The sequence below is a fragment of the Haliotis rufescens genome, unplaced genomic scaffold, assembly GCF_023055435.1.
Source record: "Haliotis rufescens isolate VD_foot unplaced genomic scaffold, xgHalRufe1.0.p SCAF_3, whole genome shotgun sequence".
NCBI classification, from domain to species: domain Eukaryota; kingdom Metazoa; phylum Mollusca; class Gastropoda; order Lepetellida; family Haliotidae; genus Haliotis; species Haliotis rufescens.
Window position 1 is genome coordinate 18,619,497 of NW_025964001.1, and position 20,016 is coordinate 18,639,512.

General features: G+C 37.2%; 1 protein-coding gene across 6 annotated transcripts in view; it reads left to right on the forward strand.

Moving 5' to 3' along the window:
* The window catches only part of LOC124137030 (kinesin-like protein KIF26B), a 324,882-nt gene that overhangs the window by 277,768 nt on the left and 27,098 nt on the right, over positions 1 to 20,016 (forward strand). For all 6 annotated transcript variants that reach the window (XM_048403869.1, XM_046503131.2, XM_046503128.2 and 3 more), the window contains 3 exons: positions 11,486 to 11,683; positions 18,401 to 18,559; positions 18,999 to 19,091. In XM_048403869.1, the coding sequence (XP_048259826.1) occupies positions 11,486 to 11,683; positions 18,401 to 18,559; positions 18,999 to 19,091 (450 nt within the window). The remainder of the gene's footprint in view (positions 1 to 11,485; positions 11,684 to 18,400; positions 18,560 to 18,998; positions 19,092 to 20,016) is intronic.

A 20,016-nucleotide genomic window follows, 5' to 3' on the forward strand; every position in this document is an offset into this window, starting at 1 on the left:
GTACGACATGTTTCCTAGCTGTGTATGGCCATGTAGCTGAGCTATCATCAATCCTTGTTACAAAGTCTAGGGTCCTAGGTAATAATGATTTGCAGTGCAAAATGAGTCACGTTAGAAGCCCTTCGTTTAAGGCCATCTGTGTTCAATAAGCTTACAATGTTGTAGTTGGGTATCATGTGGTAGCCATATTGACTTGTGATGACGACTATCAGCTGTTTGTATGACAGATGTACATTTCAGTTATCAATTTCATAGGTTGGTGTAGTTCATATGTAATTGGTTATTCAAACTACTTACAGTGATTATGTCTGTTAAAAGAGGCCTATCATTTTAGAATGTTTTTAACTCACTAAAAAATACTACATGTATTTAAAAACTGCAATGACGACACATTCATAGAAAAATAAAAATATGGTTTTGATTCTGTTTAAGTGATATGCTGAGTGATAAAATTGTTTCAAACAAGATTTTTTGTTGTGCAAGTAAGAGGAATAAGTCTAGGTGATGAGAAGATCATAAAATAAAGAGAAAATGCTGTTGTGTAGAAAGGCCATGTTGAGTGATTGAATTGTTCACGAAAACATTTTTTGGAGTACAAATGAGAGAAATATTTTGGGCTTGCAGGCTTTTTATTGATTCCATGTTTCAAAGGCGGTAGTTGATGAAAGACAACATATTTGCATGTGTGATAAATTTAATGCAGCATGTTTTGAGCTGAAAACATCAAAGACCTGCTGGTGCTATAAATTGAATAAATAAACAATTATTAAGCATGAATTCGGAAGCTACAGTTTTTCGTTGCATGTAGACATACATTTAAGTGCAGCAAGCGCTGGAGAAAATTGTAGGTATCAGAATGCACCATTGTATGCCATAGAGACCCATTGTCAAAAAGAATGTTAAGTGTCAGGAATAGTAAATATTTGTCGAACAAGTGCAATATTAATCAGTTAACACACCATTTATAAAGATCAAAGGAATTTATACTGAAAAAAGGGCTTATGCATTGACAAAAATCAATAATCGTTTGTATCACTTGCAATAGATTAGATTATTCATCGCCATTACATCATTCTGATTCCAACATGGCTTCAATGCAGCAACAGGCAATGTGGAAATTGAATTATCCAAAGACATACTTTTCCCTACGTCTGTAACAGGCTCTTTTCCTCTATATGTGCAATGTACATGGCATTTGTGATGTCATTTTCAGATTCATGACCATCTTAGCATGTTTTGCTGTCCTCATCATGAAATTGACATTTCTCCAGAAATGCTGTATGTACAAAATTCTTGAAATGAATTTCGTCCTTGAGATGATTTGACATTAAAGATTTTCTGTTGTGTCAACCCTGCTTCTATTTTGAGATGTCTTGCAGCTGATAACTGCAAATGCCACTTGACAACTTCGATATTCCTTTTGTATGATCAAAGAGCTTAGTTTTATTACGTCTTAAAATGCAATTGCCAGGTTAAGCATGACTACCAGACTTTAAACCTTTATAATCATGAGATGCGAAGTAAGTATGAGGGTTTCTTAATGTATCTTTTGATGTAGATAGAGCTAGTGAACTATCAGCAAGAATTTGATGACTTTTATACTTCATCAGCTTGGAACATGGCTTGGCAGCATGCCAGTGGAGGAATATTAACTCTTGAATCCTGAAACTAATGATATTAAAATTCTCTTGATGAAACTTTGGGATTATCAGGGTTAAGCTCCGTAAGCAAACTGCCATGTTGGTGGGCTCACAGTTAGAAATTGGAGGAATCTTCATCTTGAATTGGCTAATGGAAATACTTTGAAGAGTAGCCGTTATTACCCTTGCATATACACTTTGCACTGTTAATGTGATTTTGAGTTATTACAAGCCAAATCCATCATTGCTCAATCTTGATTTCGATAATCATATTTGAACAAAAAGCATCTTTGCTAATGAAGCATCTTTCTGTAATAACGTTGATTATGAAATTAATGGTGTTTTTCAAATCCAAATATTTTATCATTCGTAAAAAGTATCCCAAAATGTTCTGGAATTCTTTGCAGCGGTTGGTTGTATGTATTTGTCATTCAAGAAAAAAATGCTTGTGAAAACAGAATTTGAGTGAAATTGACATGTGCTAATTTCAGAATGGACACTGCTACTTCTGAGAGATTGTCCGTATGAAGAGTTCTTGTTGTGATGAATCTCATTTCCGACAGGAAAACTTGAAAAATTTTCCGCGCTGTCCGCACATTCCTGTAGTGGTTCCACTTCCTGTGGTTAATAGAATCAAGCAGGATTTGTTTGCATTAAGGTTACAACGATCATAGCAATCTATTGCCTTAAGAACAAGCATCATGATCAAATTTTGTTTTCATTACTACTGAAACTTAAGATACCACAGTCCTGATGACGAGGTGATTGCACTTGTTTAGTCATGCTGTTTTAGGTTTGAAATACATTTGTCTGCGGTGGTGATACAAACATGTTAAGATGACAAACATGTTAAGATGACAAACATGTTGAGATTACAAAGCTGTTACATCAGGGCTACATCGTTCAAGACCACAGTAAAGCTTTCACAATAGACATGTGAAGCATATTTCCAAATTGGATGCATTAGTGACAAAAAAGATGTCTGATGCAATTTCCTATTTTGACTTGTACATAATGTTGCCTTGTTTTTTCAGGTGAACTATTGACTTGACTTTCCATGTGTTTATGATAGGTACCATGGGTAATATTGATTCATAAACACATGCTTACGATGTAGTCAGAATCATGCAATGGGCTGTGCATTTTGCAGAGAAGTCACAAACACCTGGTGTCATCACTTATTTTCTGTGATTCATTCACCATCCATTTTTACACTGTTGTGCCTTTTAAAACCAATGGAATCTATAATTCTCTGGTGTTGACGTTTAATATGATGATGGTTTTTGTTCATAACTGCTATTAAAAAAAAGTAAAAAGAAATTAAAAGATAAATTGCTTTATGTCTTTGTAATACATAGTTCTACTCTAAGGGTACTTTTTACCCTGATTAATTCTATTGCTTGTAATAGTATACATGAATATTGATTTGGTTCTGTGTCCGGTCTCGTGGTCTAGCACTACTGATGAATATTGGTTTATGGTAAAAGATCTGAAGAAACATAGTGTCTTGAATTATGAATAAGAAGTTTGTTCTATGCTTTGAAGAACGGATGAATATATTTAGGTACATCTAGTCCAAGAACAAACAAAATTACACAAATGCTGATAACAGTAATGTAATTATTATGGACTGAATATAGTGTATTATTCAACAATTTCTATCGATATATGATTAAATATATAATCTTGTCAATGAAGAATAATTTCACCTAGTTCAACTCTTCTCAGCCTCCAAATGATATTTAGTACAATAACCTATATATACATATGAAGATCTATATCTATAAATGGTCTTTGTGATAGATTTAAGTGTTTAATCTTTGATAGAAAATCAGATACCTGGTATTTTTTCTTAAATAAACCCGTTCTTGTATATGTAAACTGAGGGACCAATTGAATAGATTCCAATTGGGTCAGGCTGAGTGACTCTCTTCAAAAATAAGGAATTCATAATGGTATTATGTTTTGTACAAACATTTAAGTTGCTGGATTATTTATGTTGAATTCCCAGAACTGTTGTCACTGAGAGAAGTACTCCCTGAAGGGTTGAAGGTCATACCCCACACTCCTAGAACACAAATACATGAATGAAAGAAAATAAAAATAAAATGTTAACTGTAACACCTCATTTCCTCAAAACACAGTTTACACACATAACCATGTGTTTCTCAAGAGCTATGCACCAAGTAGTGGCAAGACTTAATAGCCTTATACCTTCCATATGCTGAAACAAAATACGGATAATTGAACTCTAGTTGAGGAAATACAAATACATGTTACATAATTGTTTACGTCTTGCGAAAGGATGAACTAACAGGCATGCAGAAATAATCCTTAACGTCATATTTGAGCAGATAGCGTCTTGGAATTAACTGAGCTTTGCACCTTCTTATGTGTCAAATAGCCTCTTTTCCCCCACAACTGCTTGAGCTGCTTTATCAGTTTACAGATGCTTAAAAGGTGAAAGCTCTTACATCTTAATTGATGTCAATATCGGTGATGAATGTGAATTTAGAGACAAGTCTCACTTTATTCTCTGTCTTAATAGTTTCTGCATGAGTGAGACACCATCCAGCTTGTGTTATTGTCTCAGTTGAAGAAGATGAACTTGACCTTTCTCAACTCATCTTCTACTAAACAGTTTAGGTAGGGCTGCAAAACCGAAAATGGACATAATTCAATAAATTTGAGATATTTCAAATATTAAAGGTGCATTGAACTCTAAATTTTCTGGTGATTAAAATAAAATGCCACATGGGGTATTTTTTTTGGATTAGGACAAAATATTTATTATGTTTTAACGGAAATGGGTTGCATTTCCATTGACGGTGACCTGTCAAAGGTAATGTAGTTCTGGGAATGATGGAAATGCTGATGACAATTTTCTAAATCAATCTCCTAGTGTGCACAGTTGGTACTCTGAGTCTGTGCCAGAGTCGATGGAATTGTACAGCAAGAGTGCAAGCTATTCTATGTACACAGTGTCATCTGACGTGGCCACAAGCAAAGGGCTTCATTACTGAGTCTGTGCCTTCTAGCCAGCCTCTGTATCATCCAGCAAACACAGACTTGCTATGAGACTCCATTCTGTGTGAAATGATTATAGGTTATGGATGGTTTCTATAAATTGTTTATTACTGCTTTGGACTGCTGCAGCATTCTTTTGGCTATTACCTAGTTACCAGGGAATATTGACCAAGAATCCCTTGCAAAATCAAATATATTATCTTAAATTTGGGAAAACAAATTTTGAATGTCATTGCTGTTTATTTTTGCTAATTAACATACATAAAATATTTTTGTCTGAATATCTATTACGTTTGTATATATCTTGAAAGAGATCTTAAGTGGCAATTTCAATAGGAAACAATACAACACTGAAAAAAAAGACTCATGTGTGTTTTATTCAGTTTCATTTAACAAGTATGTTGCCTATGCGGCCTATCAGTTACATGTGTGTTACTAAATGTTAAGTGTGACAATTTGTTAAATCATGTGCAAAAAGGTGCTTTTTGTCTTCAAAACCAAATACTTCACTCTGATAAGATTTTGCAAAAGAACCAAACCTGACGCATTAACTAGCTCCGGATCCATTTCTACCTAAAGCTATGCTATCACTTGAATCTGTCTGGAGAGAGGGCATGACATTTATCAGCTCACCACAACAAATTGGCAGCAGAGTCCTGTTACCCTGTCATGGCCTGTGGTCAGGTTCACCATTCCACCAATTTGTTGTGTTTTTACACGGCCATGTAAAGCATCAGCTCACTGCCAGTTTCATCCAATGATAGCAAACCAAGACAGCAAATATGGCCTGTTGAATTACGATATTGGACCTCATGGCTCCGAGGTATATAGAAGTTGGATGTTTGACTTGTGTAAATTGCTGTATAATCTGATAAAGATCTAATTAAAAGATGGTAGTGATTCTAAAATTGGTATTTATTTTTGGTGGGAATTCCCAGATTCAAACTTTAATAGTCTGTTTCGTTTTCAAGTAAATGTAAATGTTTTTTGGGGTTGATTGTAGGATTAGTTAGGATTATATCATGTCTTTTGTCGATCCTTTAGTTATTTTTTTATAGTTATGTAGTCTGTTTCTTCCACTTTAGAAGAAATTAATATTCAACGCCTATCGGTACTCTTATGAATAGGGACGGTCAGGTAGCCTAGTGGTTAAAGCGTTCACTCATTATGCCGAAGACTTGGGTTTGATTCCCGACGTGGGTACAATGTGTGAAGCCCATTTCTGGTGTCCCCCGCTGTGATATTGCTGGAATATTGCTAAAAGCGGCATAAAACCATACTCGCTCACTTACGCTTATGAATTGTATAAGTGGGAGAGCAAGACAACGTTGAAATTTTACAAGCGTAACATATCTTGTCCTTATCTCCGTCAGCATCACCATCTGGAAATAATGACTATCAAATTTGTTGTCAATTGCATAACTAGGACAACAGGGCTGTAAAACATTTCAGTGAAAATTCTTGATTTCAAGGAGGTGAAATAGAAGTGTCTCGGTTAGAACAATGCTTTTTTCTGTGCGGAGACGATATTCCAGATCTCAAGTGCAAGTCAGGACTATCAGTAGTACCATAGGGGACAGGAATGTTTACTGACAAAACACTCACCCACCATCTATAAACCTATCACTACTGTATCCCTTTCAGGATGGCTGGCATAGCAGGAGCGCGAGGTCACATTTTCTTTCATCATGTTAAAACATAATGCTACCTATCCTTTATTACCTGGTTTAATTAACAAATTTACTGGTCATTAAATCCTGCATTAGGCTATCATTTGCATGTGTTGTTTTGTATTACCTGTATCATGATATTTTAATCTAATTATCGTTTATATCTGGCTGGTATTAGTTTATCAGGCAACGACAAGACTTGCAGTCTGCAAGGAGGCGTCTATCCTAGAACCTCAGCATTGTTACCATTTTTTCGTCTTACCCATCTGATGGTAGAGTAATTAAGAAACAGTGGGTTCTACCCCCCTTTGCTTCTAGCAATCAGGGAAGAGCCAGGGATGAACTGTACCGAAACTGACGCCTTAACGCTGTTGTCTATTTCGTATCATGCTCAGCTGTTCAGCAAGGAGAGATGTTCATTAAAATGTGTGTAGTAATCGAGAACAATGGTTTCAGGAACGTGGTCGATATCATGTAGAAACAGAAAGGTAGTCATTTTTTATGTGTATTATGCTTTTATACCTGAAACTTATCTTGCTATAGTTGATAGCATTCTGCTCTGTTGTTTAACTAACTGTTCATCACTGGATATAAATAGCATACTCAAGCTGTGCTCAAATAAGAAGATTGAGGATAGTTTTAAGTATACGTGACAGATCGTTTTGCCATATGGCTTTTCTGTAGTGACTGGGGGTATTATGACATGTGATAATACATAGTGGCGGCAAACATGAAGTTGGCCGGTATCTTCACGCCTGATATGTTTCAAGCAAAAAGTTGACATAAGAAATGTTACACTGTCATGTAATGAATTTATTCAGCTGATTATCACTGGATGTTATCTGTTACATTCACATTGTATTCATTAGTGTCAAATATTACTGTCACTGTCACTTTGGGGAAATATATTGCCCTCAACAAGCTAGAACAGCACCCTACTGTGTTATCTTGGGGTTCAATGCTCACCGGCCATCTTCCTCTGCTGGTAGCAACCTCTGGTTGTGCAAATCCCATTGACTAAGATATGTTCCATGAAATCTTATATTACACAATACACTTCTCTCCGCTAAAATTAAAACAAATAATATTCCTGATGCTGATCTGGCTAGAGCTGGCTAGACCTGCTTTTGTATATATACCTAGATTGGTTTTGATTTCATAAAATAAATATATTCTACAATCATGGTGCAGGACTTCAAATCCCAGCTAGTGTCCCAGCTATTTTCAAACAATATGTTCCAGAAAATGCCCTAGCAAATGTGCCAGTCAAATGTCCTTGTAGATGTCCCAGTAATACAAGTATGTCCTTGTAGATGTCCCAGTAATACCAGTATGGGATTCTAGATGTCCCAGTTATACCAGTATGTCATAGCAAATGTCCCAGTAATACCAGTATGTCCATGCAATTGTCCCAGTAATACCAGTATATCCTAACAAATGTCCGAGTAATACCAGTATATCCTAACAAATGTCCCAGTAATACCAGTATATCCTAACAAATATCCCGGTAATACCAGTATGTCCTAACAAATGTCCCAGTAATACCAGTATGTCCTAGCAAATGTCCCAGTAATACCAGTATGTCCTAGCAAATGTTCCAGTAAATCCAGTATGTCCTAGCAAATGTCCTAGTAAGACCAGTATGTCCATGCAATTGTCCCAGTAATACCAGTATATCCTAACAAATGTCCGAGTAATACCAGTATATCCTAACAAATATCCCAGTAATACCAGTATGTCCTAACTAATATCCCAGTAATACCAGTATGTCCTAACAAATATCCCAGTAATACCAGTATGTCCTAGCAAATGTCCCAGTAATACCAGTATGTCCTAACAAATGTCGGAGTATGTCCTAGCAAATGTCCCAGTAAGACCAGTATGTCCATGCAATTGTCCCAGTAATACCAGTATATCCTAACAAATGTCCCAGTAATACCAGTATGTCCTAACAAATGTCCCAGTAATACCAGTATGTCCTAAAAAATATCCCAGTAATACCAGTATGTCCTAGCAAATGTCCCAGTAATACCAGTATGTCCTAGCAAATGTCCCAGTAAGACCAGTATGTCCATGCAAATGTCCCAGTAATACCAGTATATCCCAACAAATGTCCCAGTAATATCAGTATGTCCTAACAAATATCCCAGTAATACCAGTATGTCCTAGCAGATGTCCCAGTAATACCAGTATGTCCTAGCAAATGTCCCAGTAAGACCAGTATGTCCATGCAAATGTCTCAGTAATACCAGTATATCCCAACAAATGTCCCAGTAATATCAGTATGTCCTAGCAGATGTCCCAGTAATACCAGTATGTCCTAGCAAATGTCCCAGTAATGCCAGTATGTCCTAGCAAATGTCCCAGTCATACCATTGTGTCCTAGCAGATGTCCCAGTAATACCAGTATGTCCTAGCAAATGTTCTTAAAATACCAGTATGTCCTAGCAAATGTCCCAGTCATACCATTATGTCCTAGCAAATGTTCCAGTCATACCAGTATGTCCTAGCAAATGTCCCAGTAATACCAGTATGTCCTAGCAAATGTCCCAGTCATACCATTTTGTCCTAGCAGATGTCCCAGTAATACCAGTATGTCCTAGCAAATGTTCTTAAAATACCAGTATGTCCTAGCAGATGCCCCAGTAATACCAGTATGCCCTAGCAAATGTTCCAGTAATACCAATATGTCCCAGCAAATGTCCTAGTACAGTTAAAACCAGTATGTCGTTGCAAATGTTCCCCCCACTCGAACCCATTTTACCGCTCAAAATGTCCAGCAAATCTCTCCTCTAGTCCGACAACCCCTCTTCACTGAGGTCCTATTCCCCTTGCCATTGTGGGTCATTCTATTAATCTGCGATGGCCATTTCGTTAGCCTTGACCACTGGAATAAATCACCTTTCATTGGTCTTAATTGCTGCTCCTTATAGTGATTGGACTGTTGTTATCATATTCAGGCGCTGTGGTCAGATTCCGGATATTCCGGAGACTAGTACCTCGGTGAAAAGTCTATAAGTGTGCCTTGCTTGTGGGATAGAAGAAAATATTGAATAAAGAAAAATTCAAGATCTTTTGACAGTTCCTGTCTAAAATTTCACTGCAATAATTTGATGCATGGATGCTCAGTGCAATTTTTGTCATAAATTTCATTGCCGTTGTTTCACACTTGATCAATTCCTGGATTTATTTTGTATTTCTTCTCAATGATTCAAAAGTTAAATGATATGCGTGATTCATGTATTGTATTTTGATGAATAACATAAATTTAGTTTTATTCTTTTTCATTTTCAATTAAAAGTAATAAAAATAACACAAAATATTTTATTATTGATTTTCGAGAAATAAGCACTTTAATACCCTAATTTGAAGAGAGCTATTTTCTTTATATGGATAATAACACACAAATGTGTATAGATTTAGGTTGGGCATTCATTAGGCTGTAGATGTTTGCCAGTTTGCCAAAAGCATGGGTATAGTGAAAGCCTCAAGCACGGGTATAGTGAAAGCCACAAGCATGGGTATAGTGAAAGCCACTATCACGGGTATGCTGACACATCAATGATCATAAATGTATATGGAACCCAAACCTGTGATTTTTAGATCCTTGCATGACTAAGGGACGTAACTCTGTACATTTAATAAAATGCCTCAAACCACTGAGTCTACAGTGCAATATCAGTATACTCGTAACATGAAATCAATGACTTTTTTGTCACACAACAAAATCCTCTGTTTCTTAAAATATATAAATGCAAATTTTCCGCCTACATGGTTTAGATATATACTGTACTGCAAATTTAAATTCAGTCTTAAATTAATTATTATTTCAGATTTCATTAGCATCACAAGGCAAGTTCCCCGCTTGAGATCCTTAACATGTTATTATGATAAAGACATGTGCATAGTTAATGTGTTCATCAAGATGGAACACTTGTTTACTATCAATTTCTTTGAGGATAATTAGGCAAGCCACATAATTGAATTTCTAATTATTTTCATAATATGCTGTCCAACACATGGTTTATATTAATAGGGAACAGATTCATGGCAACAATCATTATCACCACAGAACAGAGGTTTGGCAGACAAATGAGTTATGTAAGCCCTAGAACATGACCCACTTGTGGAACTTGCTGGTTCGCTTCAAAGATATGTGTGGGAGAGTGTATGGGAGGAACTGCACTTACAGAATGGGATAAATATGTCATTTTTGGATTTTAGTTATTTCACAAAAATTGAATCTATGTTAACTTGAAGCTGGAAATGTCAGTGTTTGATGAAATTTAGGTTAATTAGAATAGTTGGAGAAGATTTAGTGTTTGGAATTGTTTGTGTTTCATTTGAGGGAAATTCATATGTCTTGACTGACCTGAAAACTATTGTTTCATAATTATTGGGATAGTATTGCTTGTTGGCTACATTGGGGTGATGTTAAATCTCAGATGTGCTCTGTATTTGGCTAAGGCATGTAATTCACTGTGCAGAGTTGTGTCCCTTGATTGTGCTAGGATCTACTAATCATTGGTCCTGGTTCCAGCACTATAACCATGCTTAAGGGTTTCACCAAAGTTGTACACATCTAGTGGTTGTATCACGTGACTGTTCTTCATCACATATAACAAGCTGTCATGCCATGATTTATGTGAAATACTGTTCAAAGCAATGTTAAGCATAACTCTCACTTTCACAAGTGTCAAGATTTGAAATGGATAATACTTTTATTGTTTAAGATGATAATCACTTTGAAATGGGAATAAATGTGGGAATCAAATATGTTAATTTGATTTAATTATTACCCATCCTTTATTCATTCACATTTTGATAAAAAATTGAGCTCCACTGAGAAAAAAGGGAAAAGATAATTATATACAACATTAGTATTATTGGTCTGCGTTGCCATGACGCTACAAGAATTCACATAATGATGGACAGTTACAGACCACACATGCTTCATAATGCATAGTGGTGGATTAGCCTTGTGGTTTAAGCTTTGACTTGTCACAACAAATTCCTGGGTTTGATTCCCTAATTGGTACAATGTATTGCTGGTCTCCCACTGTGGAATTGTTAAAAACAACATAAAACCATGCTAATTTTCATGCTCTCTCATATTTCATGATGTAACAATTATACATATCTTTCCAGGTAAAAGTTACACAATGATCGGGAGTGACGACTCGTCTCAGACGTTGGGGGTAGTGCCATGTGCTGTTGCCTGGTTGTTCAAGCTCATCAATGAACAGAAGGAAAAGACTGGAGCTCGCTTCTCTGTCCGAGTCTCTGCAGTTGAGGTCATCGGCAAACAGGAAGTGCTGCATGATCTGCTTGCAGATGTTGCTCAAAGTAAGATTTAATTTTATAAAAAACCCAAATGTTTTTGAACATTTTTCACTCTGGTAAGTTCCTAGGCTACCTGTGCAGAGGAACTAGCGATGTTCCATGGTCTAGTGCCCGCTTCCAGCTCTATGTCTAGACATTGTAATCAGTCCCATGTGTTAAGCTGATACATTGTCTATGGGTAATTAGGGTAATTATCAGCTGCGAGATTGATCTACATCATAAGATTTTAGTTAGCAGACAAACTAAGTGGTTTTTGAATGACTTGAATCCAAGTTGCCTGGACTACCAATTGCCTCACGCCACATCCCTCTTTAATTGTCCTGACTGGTCATTCCACTTCTCAACAAGTTGCTAGGAAATACCAGGACTGCAGTTGTCCAGGGATACCCAAGCATTTCATAATATGCAGATCCCATGAAGTTCTTCGATATACCATGAATTAATGAATTTTAAGCCATTCGCCTTAGTATTTGTCCAAAAATACTTTAATATTTCATAACATATGGATCCCAGGAAATCCTTCTATATACCAGTACCATGAATTTTAAGCCATTAGTCTTTAAGTATTTGTCAAGGACACTTTATCATTTCATAACATGCAAATTCATGCAATCCCTTGATATACCATGAATTCATGAATTTTATGTCATTACAGACTGAAATATTTATAGAGCCTGCAATATGATGCAATATTTGATTTCAGTTGTAATCCTCAGAAATCAGGGTCTTGTTAGCTTGTTCATAGTGTTGAAAGTTACGTTTGTAAAGTATTTGATAGTTATTTAGACTACAGAAAAGCAGAAAGTTGGAAATTAAATGTCCTGGCCAGGCAAGGTCACCATGACTCACAATTACATGTGATAATATTTCAAAATGTCCATTATCACCATTTTTATTGCATGTTGAGACACTGTGACCATCAATTTCATCATGTTTGGGCCATAGTTGTTAGAATTAGCTAGACAAACATAATACCTTTCAAAATTCCACATCAAATAACTTCTGAGAAGAGCAAGGCCTAAGAATTTGTTATGCGCTCCAATCACCACATTCATGAAACACAAAACACCACAGTAGCATGGTGTTCTATTTGTGAATGAAAAATTAAGCTGGAATTTGAAAACAAGGAATCGGTTAGAGCATGAGGGGTTGAGATCTCCATAGATCATGTTCTACATGCCCGACTCATTGGATCCATGGTTCTATATTTCTGGCTAGGATATAATACCTTTGGAGTCAGTCTTACTGGTGGTCTTGAAATCTGCTAGGATATTCTAAACCTCAGGTTGGTAATATAATCAGGCTTAATGGCAAGCGATTCAAGTTTCTTTCAGACATGTCTGTAACATGCTTCTCAGATCGGTGTAAATGCATGCAAAGACTTTTTCTCAAAGCAGGATTAGCCTGAAACTATGTTACTCATGTACAGCTGCTGTGTTATTTGTTTGGAACTTTTGGATAAGTCATTAATTGCACTGTTGTATGTCCTAATGTTCTACAAGAGCTTTGTATCAACTTGTGCCAATGAAAAAGTCTGCTTAACTTCCAAAGCCATACTATAGTTTGATTCCTTGAATTGAACCTATTATGTTAAAACAAATTATATTTGCAATGTTCTTCAGAGGGTTTCAACATTCCAATTCCCTTTTCAATGCAAAAATCAATTTGAGTCAAGAATTCTAAAAATCCAATTTTTTGGCCTGCTAGGAATTATGATTATCAACGGATTTCTTCTGTGAAATTTTTGTGTAATTTTATCATGAATTGAAAATTTGCAAACCTCTGATAAAGGAAGCAGAGATTTGAAAAAAATCCTGTTTGAATTGTTGTCAAATCAAGCAATGCAACCGCTACTTCAGCTGACTTTGTTCAACGCATAATGGCCAAGTTGTCTCAGTGCAACAAATTGATCTTGAAAGAGGCCTCTGTCAAAAACGATTCCTCGTACCACAATAGCATCAGAGACCGATTCCGACATTCCTTAGGACTTATTAGCTAACAAAAGATGAAACCTTATTAACCAGAAGCAAACAAGGCTTTAGAAAGAACAGGCAACATGCAGATCCGTCGATGTTATCCTAACATGTTCTGCCAATGAGATCCCCGAAACTGTGTTGAGGACAAAAGGATTTAATCTTCCCCTCTTCAGCGCAAACCATTCTGAGTAATACACAACAGCCTGTGATTGTTGCTTCTAAATCTCATTGCAAGCTATTCAATGTTGTTTGATAAGCAGACCATTGCAAATTAGATTCTTCAACTGCATGCCATCACATTGGAAAAGCGTGACTCACAAACTAATTAATTGGATCGGAAAGTGTTCTTAATTACCAGTTGGAGATTGTCTTTATAATATCTATTTGCATTATGGGAAATTGAGCCTGCTGTTCATAACGTGTGGGGCCACTGATCTGACAAGTATCATAGTGGGGTAATGACACTGATCAGATGCACATGCTAAGAAGATGCCCTTAACGTGCACATAATGTGCAGTATATGCAGTTGTGGTGACGCCCTAATATCATCCCTGTGACAAGAAGCACCCCAGACACTGTTGAAAGTGATTTAACTCCCACTTTGATGGTTTTTTTCGACACGAAGCAATTCTATCGTTTCTTATTCAGATCATGGATATCAGGAATACCATTCGCCAGACATTGTACAAATACATTATGAAAGGAATTCTCACAAGTGGCAAAAGGGATTGCTTGGATAAAGATTTTAGGGTTGATTTAGGAAAATCAGAACTGTTATGTCTAGTACAATAAAAAAGGTGGAATATCATCCAATCACATCTCTATTGGCCTCCTATAGGTTAAATTAACCCCATATTGTAAAGGAACAAACAAGATCAATTTTAGCTGACAAGAATAAATCGTTTATGAAATCTATGATCAAGACTCACTTATTTCTAACTTCTGGCAATTGGTAAAGATTCATGCAAGTTAATTAGCTCTGATGGGGAGAATTTAGATAATAAATACTTCTCACAAGGTGGCTTCCATTCTAAAATGGACATCTTTCGGTCTGTTTGCTTCTGAAGTGAAGACCCTTTGCATTTCCAATGCAATAAATCAAACCAGAAAATACTTTCAAGATGGTGTGGTACATAAACGAAGGGATTCCTGCTAAATCAAGCCCATCTCCTACAACCTCCCCCAAGCTGTTGCTAACGGCAGCCAAAATACATGGCTATCACAATCCAGCACCCATGGAGAGGACGAAGTCTAACAAATAGTGCAAAACAGCAGTGGCTCACCAGTTTTGAGATAAAACGGATGTAACAAGCCACAAGTGGCGGATGTTTCAAGATCACTGCTCAATAAGAGGAGTAGCTGAAGAATTTGCCTTGGTGTGACAGAGCTTGTATTGGGTAGGGGAAGTCAGCCATGACCACACTTCTGAACATTGTGTGACACTCATAGGAAATGCTTGCCAAGGCCCTCTCTGCATCCTTTTCTCTCGCTCTATCAACTACTGCGGGAAATGATTCAATTAAGAATCACTCTGAATTGTCATGTACTGAGTTCTACAGTAAGGAAACTAATTCTTGGATCGATTAAGATCGCCAAGCCTTCAGCTGTGCGTTTCTGTTAACTCAACCCTGGTCACACACCAAAAATGTTCCCAGGTCGCAACCAGTAATTCAATTTCATTTGCATGTGATCATTTGTGGAAAGTCCTTTTTTGAGAAAAAACGAGAAAGACTGTTTTTTATCAAGTGTGACTGTTGTCGTGATTTCTGGATGCCATCACCACCGGTTTGATTGCGTCAGCATCTAATTCCCGGCATCCAGGGATTATTGTCGATTCGTAATCACGACATGGCAACAGAGTCAAGGGTCATTATTGGAAACTCACTTTGGCAATCGTAAATTCGTTCATGAAGATTTATTCAGCTGAAGAAAATACAAAACAGCAGTACTTCTTCTTCATTAGTTCAAATAAGATTCTGTGTTCAATTTCTGCCTGTAATGTATGAAAGGAGGAACATATCCACGTTCTGTTAACTTTTGTAAAAAAAATTCACAAAATTCAATTTAGCTTTCATGGAAAGTTCATTATTAAACTTTTCTGACCTATGCTATCAAATCAGCAACCGTCTCTGCATTCACTTCAGTAAATATGTATTTTACGAACAGTCTCACCCTGAAGAGCATATTCAAACCTTAAAGTCTCATCTACAATGTATTAGAAAAAGCTAAAGTATTTTGACGCCAGGAATCAAGAAAGTGTCGAGTTCACAGCATGGCGTCTGTGGAAGATAAACTCTTCTTTACTATCTGCATAGGTCAATATTTGACGAGGCCATTGATTGATTTCTCATCAATTGCCCACTTCGAGCCTGGCTGTTTAGTGGAAGCTCTTCCTTCTTCTTCAAGCCTAGCAGGGAAAGGCAGTTACAGGCACAATGTTAGTTAAGCAATCTATAGCAGTGGCGGTAATGTGTGCATCTTGACACATCTCGTCCCTTCCACTCTCCCCATCAATCAATCGTCGCTGACTCCGACGACTTCGGCTGCTGTCAATGTCTACCCGGGCGGTTGCATGTCCCTATGTCATAATTTGCCCCTTCTTCTGGAGGAACGGCTGATAGGCTGATGTAGGCAAAGCTTGGGTAATACAAACAACACAGAATGTATCGGTGTCTGGGACAACTTTGACCTCTCTCCGTCTACAGCAAAAAGATGAAACTGTGGTTATTGGTTTGGTTTGGTTGAGTAATGCGTCGCCTGTCATTTTTTCAATTAGCTTGTGGGTAATTTTGTTGAGATATGTGTTTTGTAGTACTGTCCCTAATTTGTCAGGGCTAATTTGACATGGTTCATATTTTTTCTGTGCAAGATATGTCAGGTCTTTTTCTTATCATAAGAATATTAACATTCTGTTTTCTTGGTTTATGAGATGTATTTTTTATGAAAAAGGGTTGAAAGGTTAAATTTAAAAAAAATGAATGAACAAAAATTATTCTTCTTGATTTTTAAACGTGGGGCTGTTTGCCTAACTGAAAGTTATTTTATGGACCATCTCTGTGTTGAATCTTATCCAATCAAGTCAGTTAAACAGTGTTTTAAATAAAAGCGACAAAGCCCTTTACATATTCATGAGAAATCTCTGCTAACACTATCATGTGATGTGTGATATGCAGTAATTTTAACTTTTTTTTAACAATATTTCATTTCTTTGAATAAATTGCTGGGGTAGCCTTGAGGTAAAAGTATTTGCTCGGCATGCTGAAGAGTTGAGTTTGATTCCCCCACATCTGTACAATGTGTAAAGCCCATTCTTTGTGCCACAAGAACGATAGGACTGAAATATTGATTAAAGAGGTTTTAACAAAACCACCAACACAAAGTTCCTTGGTAAAAATGGTACAAACAGATTCATCACATTAACTGGTAGACCACTTCGAACAGGAAACTGACCAATCCTTCAAGAATGAAGCACCATCAGTCGAAAGACAGTTAACACTGAGAGCAAAACCATTCTTCTAAACATACAGTAATGTTCACTTCCAGGAGCCTATGTTTGTTTCCACTGGTCGTGTTTGTTGATGCGTCCACGGATGGTTTGCGTGCATGTATTTATACAATCAACAAACGACCTCATCCGGGGCAGTGCATCTTGGTCCTGAAGGCAAGCTACATTAAGTTCCGTCAAAACTTGCTAAACACAATGAAATGGGAGATGATTTGCTTGTGTCAGAGTCTTGGGTATGTGGTGCTTGAAGATGGTTGATGATCTTCAGATGATTTGAAGGAAATGTTGGATTGGTGCTCAGACAATTTGAGAGACTAGGTTTAATTGGTGGAGGAAGGGGTTGTTGTTGAGAGTGTCTGGATGGTTTTGGTGGGAAAAGTTCATGACGAGCCAGAGGTAACAAAGTAGATGGTTTATTCGAGATAGTCAGGCTCATGCAAGTCTGTGTTTTTGTTTCTCCAGCTTGTTTTTATTGTATCTGTTTACAAATGCCTGCAAACAACTGAACAAAGTTAGAAAAATAAATCAGTATGAATAATTCAACACACATTGCAATCTTGTTTTGAGCCAAGCTGATGCATGGCATTCAGGTAATGTCAATGTAGATTTTGACTTTAGCGAAACATTTACCATGCAAGAAATTCAGTTCTTTTCAATTTGTTAGATGTGAAAATTTCCAGAAACAGTATCATGTTACGGATGGTTCTAATTAATGTTAGTTTACACTAGAAATAGCTAAAATTCAGTAACCTAAGATGTCTCAACTAGTTGCCCTGATCCAGTGACAAATGACTATGTCAACAGAAAGGTTTAGTTTCACACACAATTCATGGATGGTATATGTTTGATGAATTTGTTTTCAATCCACATGTATTCTTTGATTTGGTTGTCTGTCTTACTGGCTTGGGCAGTCTATGATGCCACAATTAAATGTATGAGTTGTGTCCCTTAGCTGTGGCAGGATCAGCAGATTGCTGGTTCAAATTACAACTGTCATCTTCAAGACAATCTTAACTCACACTGCTCACATGGCAACATATCTGAAGGTTTTTTTGTTTGTTTTTTCTCCATCTACCATCCAGGATTTTAAGCATGAAAACTGTAAATCAATAAAAAGAAAAATTGACCTTATGATTGTTTCAATTAACATTCAATGCAGATTACTGCTTGTCTTGAAGATCTTAGTTTAACATTTAGGAAACTCTGAAATGTCCTCATGCATTCTCTCCTCACTTCCAGGTCAAGAGACAACCGGGGTGGGCACGGCTCCAGGGGTGTACTTAAGGGAGGACCCGATCTGTGGCACCCAACTTGAGAACCAAAGTGAACTAAGGGCGCCGACAGCTGAGAAAGCAGCCTTTTACCTGGATGCTGCACTTGCTGCAAGGTCACCTGTTGGTAAGCATATTGGAGCTTTCATTCATTCATGCCTTACCATTATTAGATTCTTAAAATAGTTGTTCAATAGCGGGACAAACTCATGCTGTGAATAAAACTAAATCGAATTCTTTATACTGAAGATCAAAGGATCCATTAAGAAGAAATATGGTTCAATATGTGTGCCATTTGATGGGATGATCTTTCATGTTTTATTTGAAAGAAATGTTACATCTTCAGTGAAGCTTTAGTAGGTTTGAAACCAATTTCTTAAATATGTCCCTATGCCCTGAGGATTCAACGAGGTGAAAAATGTGCACCTATTTACGAGATAATGTTTTATGTTTTATTTGGAAGGAATTTACTTGTTCACTGAAGCTTTTTTGTTACTTTGAAATTTGTTAAATATTTTGCTATGTCAAGAAAAGGTTAACAGATCTTGTTGATCATTCTTCTGCAGATGAGGAAGGGAGGTCATCCCATGTGTTGTTCACTCTTCATGTGTACCAGTACCGTATTGAGAAGACTAACACCAAGGCAGGACTTCCTGGAGGTGAGTCACAATCCACATTATCTGGGGTCTTTCTCCGCATCACCTGGGGTCTTTATCCACATCATCTGGTGACTTTCTCCACATCATCTGGGGACTTTCTCCACATCACCCGGGGTCCTTCTCCACATTATCTGGGGTCTTTCTCCACATCATCTGGGGTCTTTCTCCACATCAGCCGGGGGTTTTCTCCACATCACCCGGGGTCTTTGTCCACATCACCCGGGGTCCTTCTCCACATTATCTGGGGTCTTTGTCCACATCATCTGGGGACTTTCTCCACATCACCGGGGTCTTTCTCCACATTATCTGGGGACTTTCTCCACATCACCCGGGGTCTTTCTCCACATCACCCGGGGTCCTTCTCCACATTATCTGGGGTCTTTCTCCACATCACCTGGGGTCATTATCCACATCATTTGGGGACTTTCTCCACATCACCTGGGGTCTTTCTCACACCAAACTTTCAACAAGTCTCAAAGAAAATTAACACTTAATCTTTTTTAAATAATTTGTTTCTATGTACTGTGAATTCTAACCTGAATAACATGGGCTTTTCCTTTGAAAAGCATTGAGCAAGGTTATTCCCTACCCAAAATATTAGTCTATCTTATACCCCTGGGAAAGTGACCATCTGTCATCCTTATCTCTTGTTGTGAACCATATTAATGGGTACACTGACCCACTCAAGTCTACATTTACCTGGCCATAAAGGCTGAAATCATCTTGATACTGTGAGAGTGAAAATAATGACTCAGTTTTTTATCTCAAGACCAGTCATAATTCCAGGTGTGGTATTGATAATAGTGATAGGCTTGTACAACCTCCGGCTTCTCTTGGGAAAGATTGTATCAGGTTGTACAGAAAGGCCCATGGAACATTTGCCAACATTTTCTAGGTTCATGACGATTAATACAACAATAAATAA